At 42.4% G+C, this 15,862-nt stretch overlaps 1 protein-coding gene across 6 annotated transcripts in view; it reads left to right on the forward strand.

Annotated features, from left to right (window-relative positions):
* The window catches only part of LOC140727912 (rho GTPase-activating protein 6), a 533,233-nt gene that overhangs the window by 201,563 nt on the left and 315,808 nt on the right, over positions 1-15,862 (forward strand). The window contains exon 1 of one of the 6 annotated variants that reach the window (XM_073045877.1): positions 9,854-9,952. The exons of 3 other annotated variants lie outside the window; for them this stretch is intronic. Coding sequence is in view for 1 of the 3 variants with exons in the window: in XM_073045874.1 (XP_072901975.1) it covers positions 10,589-10,654 (66 nt within the window). In the remaining 2 variants the exon portion in view is untranslated. Of the gene's footprint in view, positions 1-9,853; positions 9,953-10,080; positions 10,655-15,862 lie in introns of those variants that run through there. 2 more of the 6 variants (XM_073045879.1, XM_073045874.1) reach the window with 2 other exon arrangements.

Consider the following 15,862-nt stretch of genomic DNA (forward strand, 5'->3'; position numbering starts at 1 on the left):
TCAGCTTCACACCTCCCACAGTACAAGAAGGCAACCGGAGGTGAGGTGCGGGCCAGTTTTCCTCACTGCTCTGCTCTTTGCTGTGCCACGGCTATGGCTGTGGGCCTACTCCAGGCTTCGGGTCTGTGAACTGCACGGTGTTTTGCTCCTCTGTGTGATGAACAGATGCTGAGGCTGTGGGCCTACTCCAGGCTTTGGGTCTGTGAACTGCACGGTGTTTTGCTCCTCTGTGTGATGAACAGAGGCTGAGGCTGTGGGCCACCTCCGGCTGCTCCAGGCTTCGGTTCTGTGGACTCACTTACATTCTGACTGCTGTTGCTTGCTTTTATTGTTGCATTATTTATGTTTTTTCCCCCTCTCTCTGTGCATTGGGTGTTTGTTGGTCTTTTTTTAACGGGTCTTTTTGGATTTGTTGTTTTCTGGCTGCCTTTAAGGAGACGAATCTCAAGGTTGTATAATCTATACATACTTTGATAATAAATGAACTTTGAACAAGTGCATATCTAACAACTCTTTCTCCAGTGCCTCATCTCCTACTCTCCCAGAGTGCACCTCTTGCACTTCCAGATCCAATACTGTCTTCCTCTACAATGCCACCCGTGGAACTAACAGACGAAGGCCTTTCCACACAATGTGCAGAGCCTATTCAATTGTGCAGAATCACCTGAACCTGTCAAAAACACTAGGATTTTGCTGCCAGGTGCCTTGTATGTAACTTACCCATGCCTGTCCTCAATTACCCCCTTCTCGACTGCCATTTCAACCTGCCTTCCTGGTGTAGAGGTGTATTTTTTTTGGAAATATTGCAATGCCTTATAATATCTGGGCTGATGGCGTCGACACTCTCAGTATAAAACAACTGACTGTGACCCAGATCCTGACCACAGGAAAAGAAAACAACTTTTTGTCTGAAGTGATAATTCTTAGAATCTCACTGCACGGTGCTCTGAAAGACCTTCTGTCATTCTTACCTTCCTGTTCTTTCCCAATAACTCTGCAATTTTTTTCCCTTTTCAAGTGTATGGAAATGTCTCTTCTATCCTTTAAAGGATGTGTTTCCAAAAGCTTGCTGCAAAAAGAAAATCTCATCTCTCCTGTTAACTGTATTCAATCTCTCTCTCTTGGCTCCAAACCCACCTGCCTGGGATTAATTTCTAAATGTGTTTATGTGTTTACTCAACACCTCCCATTCTCCCTCACACAGTTTGTTCCTAATAGAAAAGTTACTTAGACATAAAATTTCCCGTTTTGTATTTGCACGGGTTGTTGTCTTTTGCACATCAGTTGTTTGTCCGTCTTGCTGGGGGTAGTCCTTCATTGATTCTATTGTGCTTCTTTTATTTAGTTTGAACTTTGAAAATGTGAGATAATGGTTTATAAAACAATAAAAATGTAAATTCATCTGTTCATATTTAAGCACAGACCATGTGGCAAGGGAACAATTAATCAGTAACTCGTGATCGTTCTCCTTGACAAAGTTTTGGCCAGAAGGGTACATTCCTAAACTCTACCTTTGGGTAATATCATAAGTCCTGATGAAAGGTCTCGGCCTGAAACATTGACTGTACTCTTTTCCGTAGACGCTGCCTGGCCTGCTGAGTTCCTCCAGCCTTTTGTTTGTGTATTGCTTTGGATTTCCAGCATCTGCAGATTTACTCTTTTTTGTGATACGTCATGTGATAGGTCAGGTAGGCCAGAGTGAAATTAATTAAAAGAAAGAATGTTAGCTGCATCAAATAAGCAGTGTTAGATCAATTCACAGCTCTATGTGCCTGCACACAGTTTGTAACTCATTAAAATCCCCATAGTACCTGTTTTGTGTGAATTCATATTGCAGCTATTTCTACAGCTTGAAGAAGCATATCGGTTGTTTTGATCAGCTATTTGACAATCAGATCCTTTCTGATTTAGTGTCACGAATTGTATTTGTTAACCATCCATTGACTTCTGTGCAGAGTCTTCTGTTCTTTTCATTGTGTTGTGGGTTATATTTTAGTATTAGCATATTTTAAATCTGTACTCTACCACATTCCCCACCCCCATCTGTACATTTCCTTCCTGTCTCTATGATCAAATCCCACACGTTCAAAAACTGAAGTTAAAAGTTGCTGTCATCTCCAAAAGTCTCAAGATTGTGCTTGTGAAGTGATTCAAATTGAGAACTTAGAGAGAAACTCTCCAAGAAGGATTGTGCTAGAGTAAGTGTGTACTTTTTTCAATAAGTCATTCTACAACAGAAGCTTTTCTATTTATGAAATAAGATAGAGAATAAAGTTACCTCATAAGTAGTTAGTAAGTTGTATTGCTGATCAGAAATCTGAGTTTCGTTAAAACGATGATAACCCATCAGGTTTGCATAGAAATTCACAGTAGTTTGAAAGGCAGCCTTGGAAATTACAGTATATGTTCGAGAAAGCAGCTTGTTAGTGTCCAGTTGAATAATATCATCTCATGACCAAGACTCAGCTGCTCACCATTTCCATCGGGAGACCTTCTTGCCTCTCTACCACTCTCTCCTCCATTAGAGAAACATTTCAGGGTTTACTTTTCTCTCAAGCTTTCAATACTTGACCTTGTTAATAGAGGAAATGGATTTAAGAACAAGGAAGCTACACTAAACCTTTATAAAATCATATTGTATTCTGGGTGCGACATTTAAGAGGGCAGTGTTTCAGATCTAAACGTTCATTATTCCCAAGACTGTTAACTATAACCTCAGGAGACCATCAGACAAAGCAATATTACTCAAGAAAATAAATGATTATTGTGAAGGCTTGGAGAAGGGGTTTGGAAAAAGGGGTTTTCTATAACAGTATCAGGGATTAGAGACCGTGTATTTGGATAGACTGGAAAAGGTATGATTGCCCTCCACAGACTAATAAAGTCAAGAGAACATTTGCTGTCTTGAGACAAGCTTGTGGATGATTTTAAGTGGAAGAAAATAGATGGATTGTGCTTAGATGTGACTGGCAAAGGATCCATTGGTGATTTGTGGAAATGTGTGGGGTTTTTTCTGTGAGTTATTGTGATCTCCTTAGAGGGATGTGGACCAAATGCAGGTAAGTGTGACTAGTTCATGAAGACGCCTTTGGAGGCATGTATGAATCGGATCTAGGGGCCTGTTCCTGTGTTGTCAAACTATGACTGTATAACTCTAAGATCTGGACTGAACTGTCTGAAAACATGTGGGAGCCAGATTCAATAGGAATCTTCAAAAATGACTGCAATAGAGTAAGTGCGTTTTTGGTAAGATGCTAGGACGAGAAATGAAGTTGGGGTTTTATTCCACCAATGTGATAGCATTGGAATGACCTCCTCTGTGCAGGGATTCTGTTCTACAATGTGTTCTGTACTCCAAGTGAGTGCTGCTGTTCCACTTTCTGTTCCTGCAAAATTCCTTAATGGTGCTGTATAATAAAGGGGATACATGCATGCAAATTGTTCAAGACCATACACTACTTCCGAGGAAAAGTGGATCCTATGTTACTAAAAAATGGCCTTTGCTTTTGTTACAGTTTAGAGATGACTAGAAATGATTCTGGTGTGAATTAGTTCCTATTGTGGTCTGACCAACACATTTTTCAAGTCGGCCTCCTCTGGTCAACTTATAGTGCAAACCCATAATGATTTGAAAATTATTTGATTCATGCACTCGGGTAGTTTTTCTATTGCTTTCAAAGGCAGACTGTTCAAATGTTAGTGGGACAGGGCTTCATAAAGATTATAAGCAATTTTATTTCCCTTTGTAGAGGTACAGTAGTGGTAAAACTTTCTTGATTCTGTGGGAACAAGCTTTCCCCGCAAAACCACATGCCTGTAGCATTTCAGTGGTGTTGCCAATACAGCTGTTGCCAAACAGTTCCAGTGACCCAGTTTCAATCCCGGCCTTCCTCGATGGACTTTGCATGTCCTCCTTGGGATCTCTTTGGTTTCCCTTGGTGCTCCAGTTCTGTCCCACAACCCAATGATAAACTTTAGGCAGATTACTTGGCTGCTTTAAATTGCCTTTAGTTTAGAGGTGAATGGTTGAATATATGGATCTGTGAGAATAGGTTACAGAGGAGTATGGTGGGGCATTTTGCATTCTTCCATGAACCAGCATAGTTTCCTTCTTCTATGTCATAAGGAAATATGGAATGCTGTCTTTCTCTACATCACAGGGCCACCCTTTGAAATAATTTAGATGTCTTGGAATGTATCTTTTCCTTGGCTTTCTTTTGGGTCAATGTCAGTTCACACTTTTCTGCTGCAAAAACCGAGTTACCTGCACAACATCCCACTTGAAAAGCTTTTATCTCTGAGTTTGTCATGGCAACAAATTTATTTTTCACACAGCCTGAAATGGAAGATCTGCCAAGTGTTAGAGTCCAAGGGTTCCCCAATGTAATAGGTATGAAAAACAATGACAAGGTAACCAATTGCATTGCCGTTGTAATCTAATTATAGCACAACTCTACACCTATCATAGCAAGCTATTGTGTTAGACTCATCCTTTGAAAAACTGGCTTCCACGTGTTGTCAATTAAGAGTCAAATCATGCCCATGAAATGATTCAGATAAAATGACAACGTGAGTCCCCCACCAATGATATCTCAGAGATTATCCTTGACCAGAAACTCAACAGCACCAACCACATGTATACCACAGTGATAATTCTTGCTGTTGCTAGTAAGGAGTTAGTACGTTGTCCTTGTGACCGTATGGGTTTCCTCTGGGTGCTTCAGTTTCCTTCCACACTTCAAAGATGTACTGATTGGTAGATTAATAGGTTACTGTAAATTGTCCTATGATTAGGCTAGAATTACATTGGGGATTTGCTGGGCAGTGTGGCTCGAAGGGCCTATTCTGCACTGTAACTCAATAAATAAATAATTTCCAGGGCTGTGTATTCCATGGCAAATGTCTTCCCAACTAACACGTCAGGATTTTGCAAATATGTTAAAGTGACATATCACAAGTGTGCTTGAAAACCCTACACTTGCCTGGATGATTATAGCAGCAACCACTCTCAAAAATCCTCAACAGAACCTTCAAGGCAGAACGCCCCCCTTGCTTGGCATCTCATCAACTACCCAAACATTCAGAATCAGAATCAGATTTATTATCACCGGCATGTGACGTGAAATTTGTTAAATTAACAGCAGCAGTTCAATGCAAGTCAAGTCACTTTTTATTGTCATTTCAACCATAACTGCTGGTACATTTCACAGTAAAAAATGAGACAACGTTTTTCAGGACCATGGTGCTACATGAAACAATACAAAAACTACACTGAACTACGTAAACCAACACAAAAACTACACTAGACTACAGACCTACCCAGGACTGCATAAAGTGCACAAAACAGTGCAGGCATTACAATAAATAATAAACAAGACAATAGGCACAGTAGAGGGCAGTAAGTTGGTGTCAGTCCAGACTCTGGGTATTGAGGAGTCTGATTGCTTGGGGGAATAAACTGTTACATAGTCTGGCCGTGAGAGCCCGAATGCTTTGGTGCCTTTTCCCAGATGGCAGGAGGGAGAAGAGTTTGTATGAGGGGTGCGTGGGGTCCTTCATAATGCTGTTTGCTTTGCGGATGAGGCGTGTGGTGTGAATGTCTGTAATGGTGGGAAGAGAGACCCCGATGATCTTCTCAGCTGACCTCACTATCCACTTCAGGTTCCTGCGATCCAAGATGGTGCAATTCCCGAACCAGGCAGTGATGCAGCTGCTCAGGATGCTCTCAATACAACCCTTGTAGAATGTGATGAGGATGGGGGGTGGGAGATGGACTTTCCTCAGCCTTCGCAGAAAGTAGAGACGCTGCTGGGCTTTCTTTGCTATGGAGCTGGTGTTGAGGGACCAGGTGAGATTCTCCACCAGGTGAACACCAAGAAATTTGGTGCTCTTTACGATCTCTACCGAGGAGCCGTCGATGTTCAGCGGGGAGTGGTTGCTCCGTGTCCTCCTGAAGTCAACAACCATCTCTTTTGTTTTGTTCACATTCAGAGACAGGTTGTTGGCTCTGCACCAGTCCGTTAGCCGCTGCACCTCCTCTCTGTAAGCTGACTCGCTGTTCTTGCTGATGAGACCCACCATGGTCATGTCATCGGTGAACTTGATGATGTGGTTCGAGCTGTGTGTTGCAGCACAGTCGTGGGTCAGCAGAGTGAACAGCAGTGGACTGAGCACGCAGCCTTGGGGAGCCCCCATGCTCTGTGTGATGGTGTTGGAGATGCTGCTCCCGATCTGGACTGACTGAGGTCTCCCAGTCAGGAAGTCTAGGATCCAGTTGCAGAGGGAGGTGTTCAGGCCCAGTAGGCTCAGCTTTCCAATCAGTTTCTGAGGAATGATTGTGTACATAATATAGAAGAAAATAAAATAAAATAATAATAAATAAGTAAATCAATTACAGTATATGTATATAGAATAGATTAAAAATCATGCAAAAAACAGAAATAATATATATTTTAAAAATGAGGTAGTGTTTAAGGGTTCACTGTCCATTTAGGAATTGGGTGGCAGACGGGAAGAAGCTGTTCCTGAATTGCTGAGTGTGTGCCTTCAGGATTCTGTACCTCCTACCTGATGGTAACAGTGAGAAAAAGGGAAGCCCTGGGTGCTGGAAGAGTCGTTAATAATGGATGCTGCCTTTCTGAGACATTGCACCTTGAAGATGTCCTGGGTACTTTATAGGCTAATACCCAAGATGGAGCTGACTAAACTTACAACCCTCTGCAGTTTCTTTCAGTCCTGTGCAGTAGCCCCTCCATACCAGACAGTGATGCAGCCTGTCAGAATGCTCTCCATGGTACAACTATGGAGGTTTTTGAGTTTATTTGTTGACATGCCAAATCTCTTCAAACTCCTAATGAAGTATAGTCGCTGTCTTGCCTTCTTTATAGCTGTATTGATATGTTGGGACCAGGTTAGGTCCTCAGAGATCTTGTCACCCAGGAACTTGAAACTACTCACTCTCTCCACTTCTGATCTCTCTATGAGGATTGGTATGTGTTCCTTCATCTTACCCTTCCCGAAGTCCACAATCAGCTCTTTTGTCTTACTGACACTGAGTGCCAGGTTGTTGCTGTGACACCACTCCACTAGTTGGCATATCTCACTCGTGTACGTCCTCTTGTCACCATCTGAGATTCTACCAACAGTGGTTGTATCATTAGCAGATTTATAGATGGTGTTTGAGTTATGGATATAGAGAGAGTAGAGCAGTGGGAATAATAACGCACCCCTGAGGTGCGCCAGTGTTGATCGTCAGCGAGGAGGATATGTTATCACCAATCCGTACAGACTGTGGTCTTCTGATTAGGAAGTCGAGAATCCAATTGCAGAGGGAGGTACAAAGGCCCAGGTTCTGTAACTTCTCAATCAGGATTGTGGGAATGATGGTATTAAATGCTGAGCTATAGTCAATGAACAGCATCCTGACATAGATGTTTGTGTCTGTTCCAACATCTTCAGTGTAGAGTGTGCACCATCTACAAAATGCACTGAAATTACTTGCCCAGTTTACACACCAGCAATAAGACAGTAAAAGACCAGGGCAGCGTGCACATAGGACACAACAATCTGCAGGTTCCCCTCTAAGTAACACACCATCCTGACTCAGAAATAAACACCAGTCCTCATCATTGTTGGTTATGAACCTGGCATTCCCCACTCAACATCAGCTTGGAAGTAGCTTCCAGTGGTTCAAGAAGGCAGCTCATTAGCACCTTCTCAAGTGCCATCGGCGATGGGCAATGAATGCTAACCTGGGACACACATAACCTGAAAATGATTTTTTTTCAAAATTCAGAATTGAAGAGGGGGATTGAGACCCTGACTGGCCTCCTCCTATTCCAATCTTCCTGGCCTATAGACACACCATCTTCATTCTTCCCTGCATCTAAGGAGACTTCGATAAGGATTCAGAAGGCTACTAATTTAAACCAGTTTATAATGTTTTTGTACTAGTTCATGCTGCCTTGAGAACATTTTTGAATTATTTGTGATTCATGCAATAAACTTAACTGTGAATCATTGGATTAATCTCTTAAAGCAGCGCAAATGCAATAAAAAGGTTAAGGTGTTGCTTGACAACATGCTGCCCAGATACAGTGTGAAGTGGTTCATTTTGTCAGGTCGCATATGATGGCAGAATATAGTATTAATGGTAAGACTCGGCAGTGTGGAGGATCAGAGAGATCTTGGGATCCGAGTCCATAGGACACACAAAGCTGATGCTCAGGTTGACTCTGTGGTTAAGAAGTTATATGGTGCATTGGCCTTCATCAACCATGGGTTTGAGTTTAAGAGCCGAGAGTTAACGTTGCAGCTATATAGGACCCTGGTCAGATCCCACTTGGAGTACTGTGCTCAGTTCTGGTTGCCTCACTACAGGAAGGATGTGGAAGCTCTAGAGAGAGTGCAGAGGAGATTTACAAGGATGTTGCCTGGATTGGGGAGCATGCCTTATGAGAATAGGTTGAGTAAACTCGGCCTTTTCTCCTTGGAGCGGTGGAGGATGAGAGGTGACCTGATAGAGATGTATATGATGATGAGAGGTATCGATCGTGTGGATAGTCAGAGGCTTCTTCCCAGGGCTGAAATGGCTAGCACAAGAGGACACAGTTTTAAGGTGCTTGGAAGTAGGTAGAGAGATGTCAAGGTTAAGTTTTTTACGGAGAGTGGTGAGTGTGTGGAATGGGTTGCCGGCGACGGTGGTGGAGATGGATACGATAGGGTCTTTTAAGAGACTCCTGGATAGGTACATGGAGGTTAGAAAAATAGAGAGCTATGGGTAACCCTACGTAGTTTCAAAAGTAAGTACATGTTCGGCACAGTATTGTGGACTGAAGGGCCTGTATTGTGCTGTAGGTTTTCTATGTTTCTAATGTAATTGTTCATTAAATGCAAAATTTTAAAACTATAGATGCTGGAAAACTGAAATGAAAACAGAAAATGTTGGAAACACTGAGGTCTGTGGAAGGAGAAACAGAATTAGCTCTTCTGATAGACCTTTCATCAGATCAGAATCAGAATCACGTTTACTATGCATATGTCTTGAAATTTGTTGCGCAGCAGTACAATGCAATACATAACAGAAAAAATACTGTGAATTACCGTAAGTATACAGATATTAAAGTTAATTAAATAAGTAATGCAAAAATATAAATAACGAGTAGTGAAGTAGTGTTCATGGGCTCAGTGTCCATTTAGAAATCGGATGACAGAGGGGATGAAGCTATTACTGAATTGTTGAGTCTGTGTTCTCGGGTTTCGCTACCTCTTCCCTCCTGGTGGAAGCAATGAGAACAGGGCATGTCCTGGGTGATGGGTTCTTAATGATGGACGCCGCCTTTGTGAGGCACCGCTCGGTGAAGACGTCCTGGATACTACGGAGGCGAGTGCCCATGATAGAGCCGACTAAGTTTACAACTCTCCACAGCTTATTATTTCATGCGCAGTGTCTCTTCCACCCCCCACCCCCCATACCAGACGGTGATGCAGCCTGACTCGCTGAATGTTTTGATATTCTGCATTTAATTATGATAATACGTCATCCTACAATGTCACATTTGCTGTTATGATTATATTTCAGTTGCAATATAGGAACCAGATCCCAGGATCAACAATTAAACAATTGACACTTTAATCAGTTTCAGATGTTGGTTGAGGGATAATACTGGGCAAGAGTGATCCAGCACTTGTAGCACGGTATTTTTTTTTAAACACATATCCGAGATAACACTCAAAACATATCCCCACAATGCATTCCCAGCGCTCCGTAGTAAGTTTGGATCGTGTGCTTGTTCCTGGCGCGGGATTTGAGCCCACGGAGCCTTTGGCTCAGAATTAAGCGCAGGGGTCACTCAACACTGAACCACAGCAAGTGAACCGCTGGTCAAAAATTGGTTCTCAGCCTGCGATTTCTCAATTTGGGCCAGTCTTGTAATTCAGACCCTAATTAAAGGTAATTGACTCCACGACAATAACCGCGAACTGGGAAGTGCTGAAGAGTTTTTCGATACCTTGGATCACTGCCTTTTCTTTAGGCACTCGGGGCTGCAGATGAGCAGCGGCAGTCCCTTATTGCTCCGTGCGCACTGGCGTCTGCTGCTCATAACATCAGCGAGCGGCCGCGAATGTGTCAGGGAGCTTGGCACACGTGTGGTCGGGCGCAGTGCATAGCGGACGCGGCACAGCTGCGCCTCTTCAGCTTGTCCCGTTTGTCCGCCGAACGGCGATCAGTTGACACATTCATGTCGATGTGCCAATGACCCGGGGTCTTGTCAATTGAACCCCTCACCACCATCAGCAAAGGAGCCGTCCGCACGGTGAAGGGTTTATTATGAACCCTGTAGCCTAGTCCGGGTTGCGAGCAGCGCTGACCGTATTCCTGAATCGAGCCGGAGTCTGAAGTGGGCTCGGCTGCAGTGAAAAATCGCAATCCGCATTCTCCAGTGTAGGTATTATGAAGAAAAACGGCGGAGGCACCTGCTTAAACGGCTTGAAACGGGAGTCTCTTTAGTCGGGATGTGAGAACGAACTATACTTAATAATCCATTTCCATCACTGCACTTTGCAACTGACTGCAAAGAACTGGTGCATGTGTCTGGTCAATGCTTCAACCATGTCAGACTCGGTATTTTTTGAGAAACCGGCTCTCTGCGTGGTAAGCTGTTTATATTTATTTTTACCTCGCTCGAAAACATGATTATAAAGCTGTCCATACACGTATGTTTGGGAATGTGCGCTCGTTACACTTGCTGTGTATTATATACAAGTGTGTGTGTGTCTCGGTGTGTACATTTATATATATATATATATATATATCCTGTGTGATTAAAGCGAAACCCTGCAAAATGCTGACGCCTTGCTCATTAGAAGCAGGACAGGGTTGCAAGTTTGATGTTTCACAGATGTCGCTCACCGTTCAGTTGAACAAACCACAGGCAGTGGAAGAGAGAGAGAGAGAGTTCTACAGCGTTTTACCGCCGAATCACGGCTTGACCGATCAATCGTTGGCATTTATGTAAAACTGAACCCATTTTAGTGCGATTCGCAGAATATTTGTCCAAGGGTTCCTCTTCATTATAAGTCAAGGGAAAAGATTTTGGAGTCTCAAGTTTCAGCTGGTTTGGTATGGGTTCTGAGGGCCTGAAGCTCTGGCATCCCCTCCCTGAACCATTTGGCCTCTTGTCTCTCCCGCCTCTGTCACTGGAGAATTGCTTAATGCCCCCGCACTCTGGTGGATTTTGTGGAATGAAAAACAGTGTCTACTCTGTTTCTCTTTCCACGAATTCCTACTAATCTGTTGAGTCCCTCCAGCCTTTCTTGATTTTCATTCGTTTGGGGAACCTGCAGTTTTTTTAAAAAAAATCTTGAATTGGAATTGTCACGTATACCCTATATGTACATGCTATCGAAGTATATAAGCCATCTTGTGTGTTTATATTCATCGTGTTTTTATTGTTATTGTTTTGTGCTGCATCAGATGGGAGTAACAAGTATTTAATTCTCCTTTATACTTTTTGAACTGGAAATGATATTAAACAGTCCTGTGTTAGAGAGTGAAAAGTTTCATAAAATCAAGTCATTACACAGTGCACAGAGGCAGAACAATCTAAAGTAATAAGAATGCAGCATTAAAAGTGTTAACAGTCACAGAGAAAGGGCTGTACAAGTAAACAAAAAGGTGCAAGATCATTATTTATTGAGATACAGTGTGGAATAGGCCCTTCTGGCCCTTTAATCCCTGCTGCCCAATTTCATCCTAGCCTAATCACAGACAATTTGCAATGACCAATTAATTTACCAACCAGTAAGATTTGGACTCTGGGAGGAAACTGGAACACTCAGAGGAAATTCGCGTGGTCCTGGGGAGAACGTTCAAACTCCTTACAGACAGCGGCAGGAATGGGGTAGATTGTGAGGTCAGGAATCCATCTTACCAGGGGACTGCTGGGGAACCATAGGTCTTGTAACAGTGAAGTAGAAGTGGTCCTTGAGGCTGATGGTACACAATTTCAGGTATTTGAATCTTATGGCTGATGGAAAAGGGAGAATTTTCAGGGTTGGTGGTGTCTTTGATAATCTTGACTGCTTTACTGTGGCAGTGGGGAGGATAGATAGACTACAGAGGGAAGGCTAGTTTCCATGGTGAGCTGCGTCCATGATTCTCTGCAGTTTCTTGAGGTCCCATGCAGAGCAGTTGTCATACCAAGCTGTCATGCATCCTGACAGGATGCTTTCTATGATGCATTGATACCGATTGGTAAGGGTCAACATGGACGTGCCAGATTCATTTAGCCTCCCGAGGAAGTAGAGGCAGTAGTGAGCTTTCTTGACAGCTAGGTTGTTGGATGGGTTTTGGTGATGTTCACTTCTAGGAACTTGAAGCTCTGAACCTCAGTGCCATCGATGCAGATAGGAACATGTGTCCCTTCTTGGAGTCAATGACCAGTATCTCGTTCGACACTTGTTATGATACCATGTTACTGAGATCACTACCTCCTTTCTGTACTCCGACTCACTGTTATTTGCGATACTGGCCACTATGGTTGTATTATCTGCAGATGGAAGTAGAACAAAATCTGGCCGTACAGTTGTGTGTGTACAGGGAGAAGAGTAGGAAGCTGAAGCTGCAACATTAGGGAGCACCGGGACTTAGAATAATCATGACAGAGGTGTGGCCGCCCGTCCTACTGAATGTGATCTGTTGGTTCGGGAAATCAAGGTTCTAGTTACAGAGAGAGGCATTAAATCCCAGAGTTCAGAGTTTAGTGATGAGTTTGCTTGGAATTATTAGCATTAAATGTGAAGCAATAATCAATAAAAAAAAAAATACCTGATGTAGGTGCTTTACTGTCGGATGCTCCAGAGAAGGATGTAGGGTCAGGAAGATGGTGTCGACTACAGACCTGTTTCAGCAGTGGATGAGTTACAGTGGGTTGAAAGGCTGGAGTTAATTAGCTTCTTGAATCTCTTCCTGATGGTGAATGCCAGAGCCCTGGGTGGTAATTGTTTACCTTTTGGTTTGACCAAGTAGTTGTTAATCTGCTTTGTTGTATTCTCTTGGAGCTTGGTATCGATCTTCTGCTTGTTATTGGTCTTGTGAACCTGGGACGTTTCTGCTGTATGGTTGGGGTTGTAATATGGTTCCCACAGCTTTCAGATGAAGTGCAGATTCCAAGCTCACAACCTCTGTGTGGCAGCAGGGGTTTGGGAATGCCAGAGCCTCCAATTTCTCCATGGAGTTACACATGTCTGATTGGATGGGTGTACTTCCATTATGCTGGAATTCCCTGCCCAAGTGATGGACACGATCTAATTAATGAGTAAGTCTGAAAGCAGTATTGTAAGGCAGATACTCTGAGTCTTTTTTAATTCTTACAAAGTGACATCACAAGTACTAGGCAGTATTTATTGGCCATCCTTAGTTGTCCTTAATTGGACTGTACTTGCTGGAATTCAGAAGAATGAGAGAAGATCTTGTAGAAACATATAAAATTATGAAAGGGGTAGATAAGAAATAGGCAGGGAAGTTGTTTCCGCTGGTAGGTGAGACTAGAACTATGGGACGTAGCCTCAAGATTCGGTGGAGTAGATTTAGGATTGAGATGAGGAGGAACTGCTTTTCTCCGAAGGTGGTGAATCTGTGGAATTCTCTGCCCAGTGAAGCGGTGGAGAATCAGAATCAGGTTTATTATCACCGGCATGTGACGTGAAATTTGTTAACTTAGCAGCAGCAGTTCAATGCAATACGTAATATAGAAGAGAAAAAATATAATAATAAACAAGTAAATCAGTTACAGTGTATGTATATTGAATAGATTTTTAAAAATGTGCAAATAAACACAAATACAGTATATTAAAAAAAGTGAGGTAGTGTCCAAAGATTCAATGGCCATTTAGGAATCGGATGGCAGAGGGGAAGAAGCTGTTCCTGAATCACTGAGTGTGTGTCTTCAGGCTTCTGTACCTCCTACCTGATGGTAACAGTGAGAAAAGGGCATGTCCTGGGTGCTGGGGTCCTTAATATTGGACGCTGCCTTTCTGAGACACCGCTCCCTGAAGATGTCCTGGGTATTTTGTAGGCTAGTACCTAAGATGGAGCTGACTAGATTTACAACCCTCTGCAGCTTTTTTCGGTCCTGTGCAGTAGCAACCCCCCACCCATACCAGACAGTGATGCAGCCTGTCAGAATGCTCTCTGCAGTACAACTATAGAAGTTTTGAGTGTATTTGTTGACATGCCAAATCTCTTCAAACTCCTAATGAAGTATAGCCGCTGTCTTATCTTCTTTATAACTACATCGATATGTTGGGACCAGGTTAGATCCTCAGATATCTTGACACCCAGGAACTTGAAACTACCTCTGTAAACATATTTAAGACAAGGTTGGATAGATTTTTGCATAGTAAGGAATTAAGAATACGGGAAAAAGACAGGTAGGTTGGAAGTGAGTCCATGGCCAGATCGATATTGAATGGCGGAGCAGGCTCGATGGGCTAGATGGCCTACTCCTGCTCCTATTTCTTATGTTTCCAATTCAGCACAGGACCTCATTGGTTTTCCGACTTGGGAACAATTAAGTACAGGCAAAAAATGTTGCTTAGTACTTGTGATGCCAGTTTGTAAGACTGGAAGAAAGACCTGGAATCTCTGCCTTATAATATTACAGTCAGACTAACTCTTTAATTAGATTGTGTCCGATATACAGTTTAAAAAGTCTGCTACCTGTTACATGCTGGACTAAAAACTGCTGGGTACTCAATCATGCCAGTTTGCCCAAATTGATCCTGGATTAGTGTCTGCACGTTTGTCAGTCTGAATTCTATCTTGCACCACCCCCCTCACAATTTGGATGCTCCCTGAGTGTGCCAGAGTCTCCACTACCACATAACAAAGTTTTTACGGTGACATTTTCCCCATTTGTAAGCACATATTATAAACGTGGGACTTCTGCAAGGCAACTGGTGATGAGTTAAACAGAACTAATCTAGCCCCCCTCTCTCATGACAAGTCCTGCTGGGGTTGTTTTATTACATTCAAAGTGTGATGATAAGTAAATTGCATCAAGTTTCAAAAGTATTCAGGTGCCAGTGTGCAAAATAACTCCCATCTTGAGTCAAAAAGCTCAGCTGGAGTTCACATGTCAATTCAGAAATGTGTACTGTACATACTTAATACATTTCCATAGGCTGACATTTCTCTGGCAACATGTTTTGACAAATTACTTTAGATTTCTATTCTCTCATTACAATCATCAATCATTTAGGCATTTTAAGGATTAAAAATAGAAAAGATGTAAATACTCAGCAGATCAGGCAATATCTGTGGAAAGAGATAGAGTTAACTTTTAGTGTCATAGGCTCTTCATCAAAGTGGAATGTCATCAGAACTTTATCATCAGTTATGACCAAGGTTCTTCAACCTGCAACATTAACGCTTTCTCTTTCCATATTTGTACATTGCCTGACCTGCTGAATATTTCCAGTGTTACATACATATGTTGCCTGCTGAATATTTCCAGTGTTACATACATATGTTGCCTGATCTGCTGAATGTTTGCAGTGATTGATGACTTTAGTTTGTTATGGTGGGCACGATGGGCCAAAAGCCTTTCTTTAATGACATAAATAGTCTATTGTCCTATAAATGTCATAGTTCTTGTTTCTTAGATTTATAATTTCTTTAACATGAGTGAAGTGCATTTTGCCATTACGTATTGCTAAATAGTTTGTTTCACATTATCATTTTGGTTGGAATTTGATTATACGTCTTTGGCATTCCATCATTGTTATCTTTTGTTCAATGAATCACACTCCTCTTGGTCATTGCTTATTTACAGATTTTTGTTGTACAAGTAGTGATGTA

The sequence above is a fragment of the Hemitrygon akajei genome, chromosome 5 (assembly GCF_048418815.1).
Source record: "Hemitrygon akajei chromosome 5, sHemAka1.3, whole genome shotgun sequence".
Classification (NCBI taxonomy): Eukaryota; Metazoa; Chordata; class Chondrichthyes; order Myliobatiformes; family Dasyatidae; genus Hemitrygon; species Hemitrygon akajei.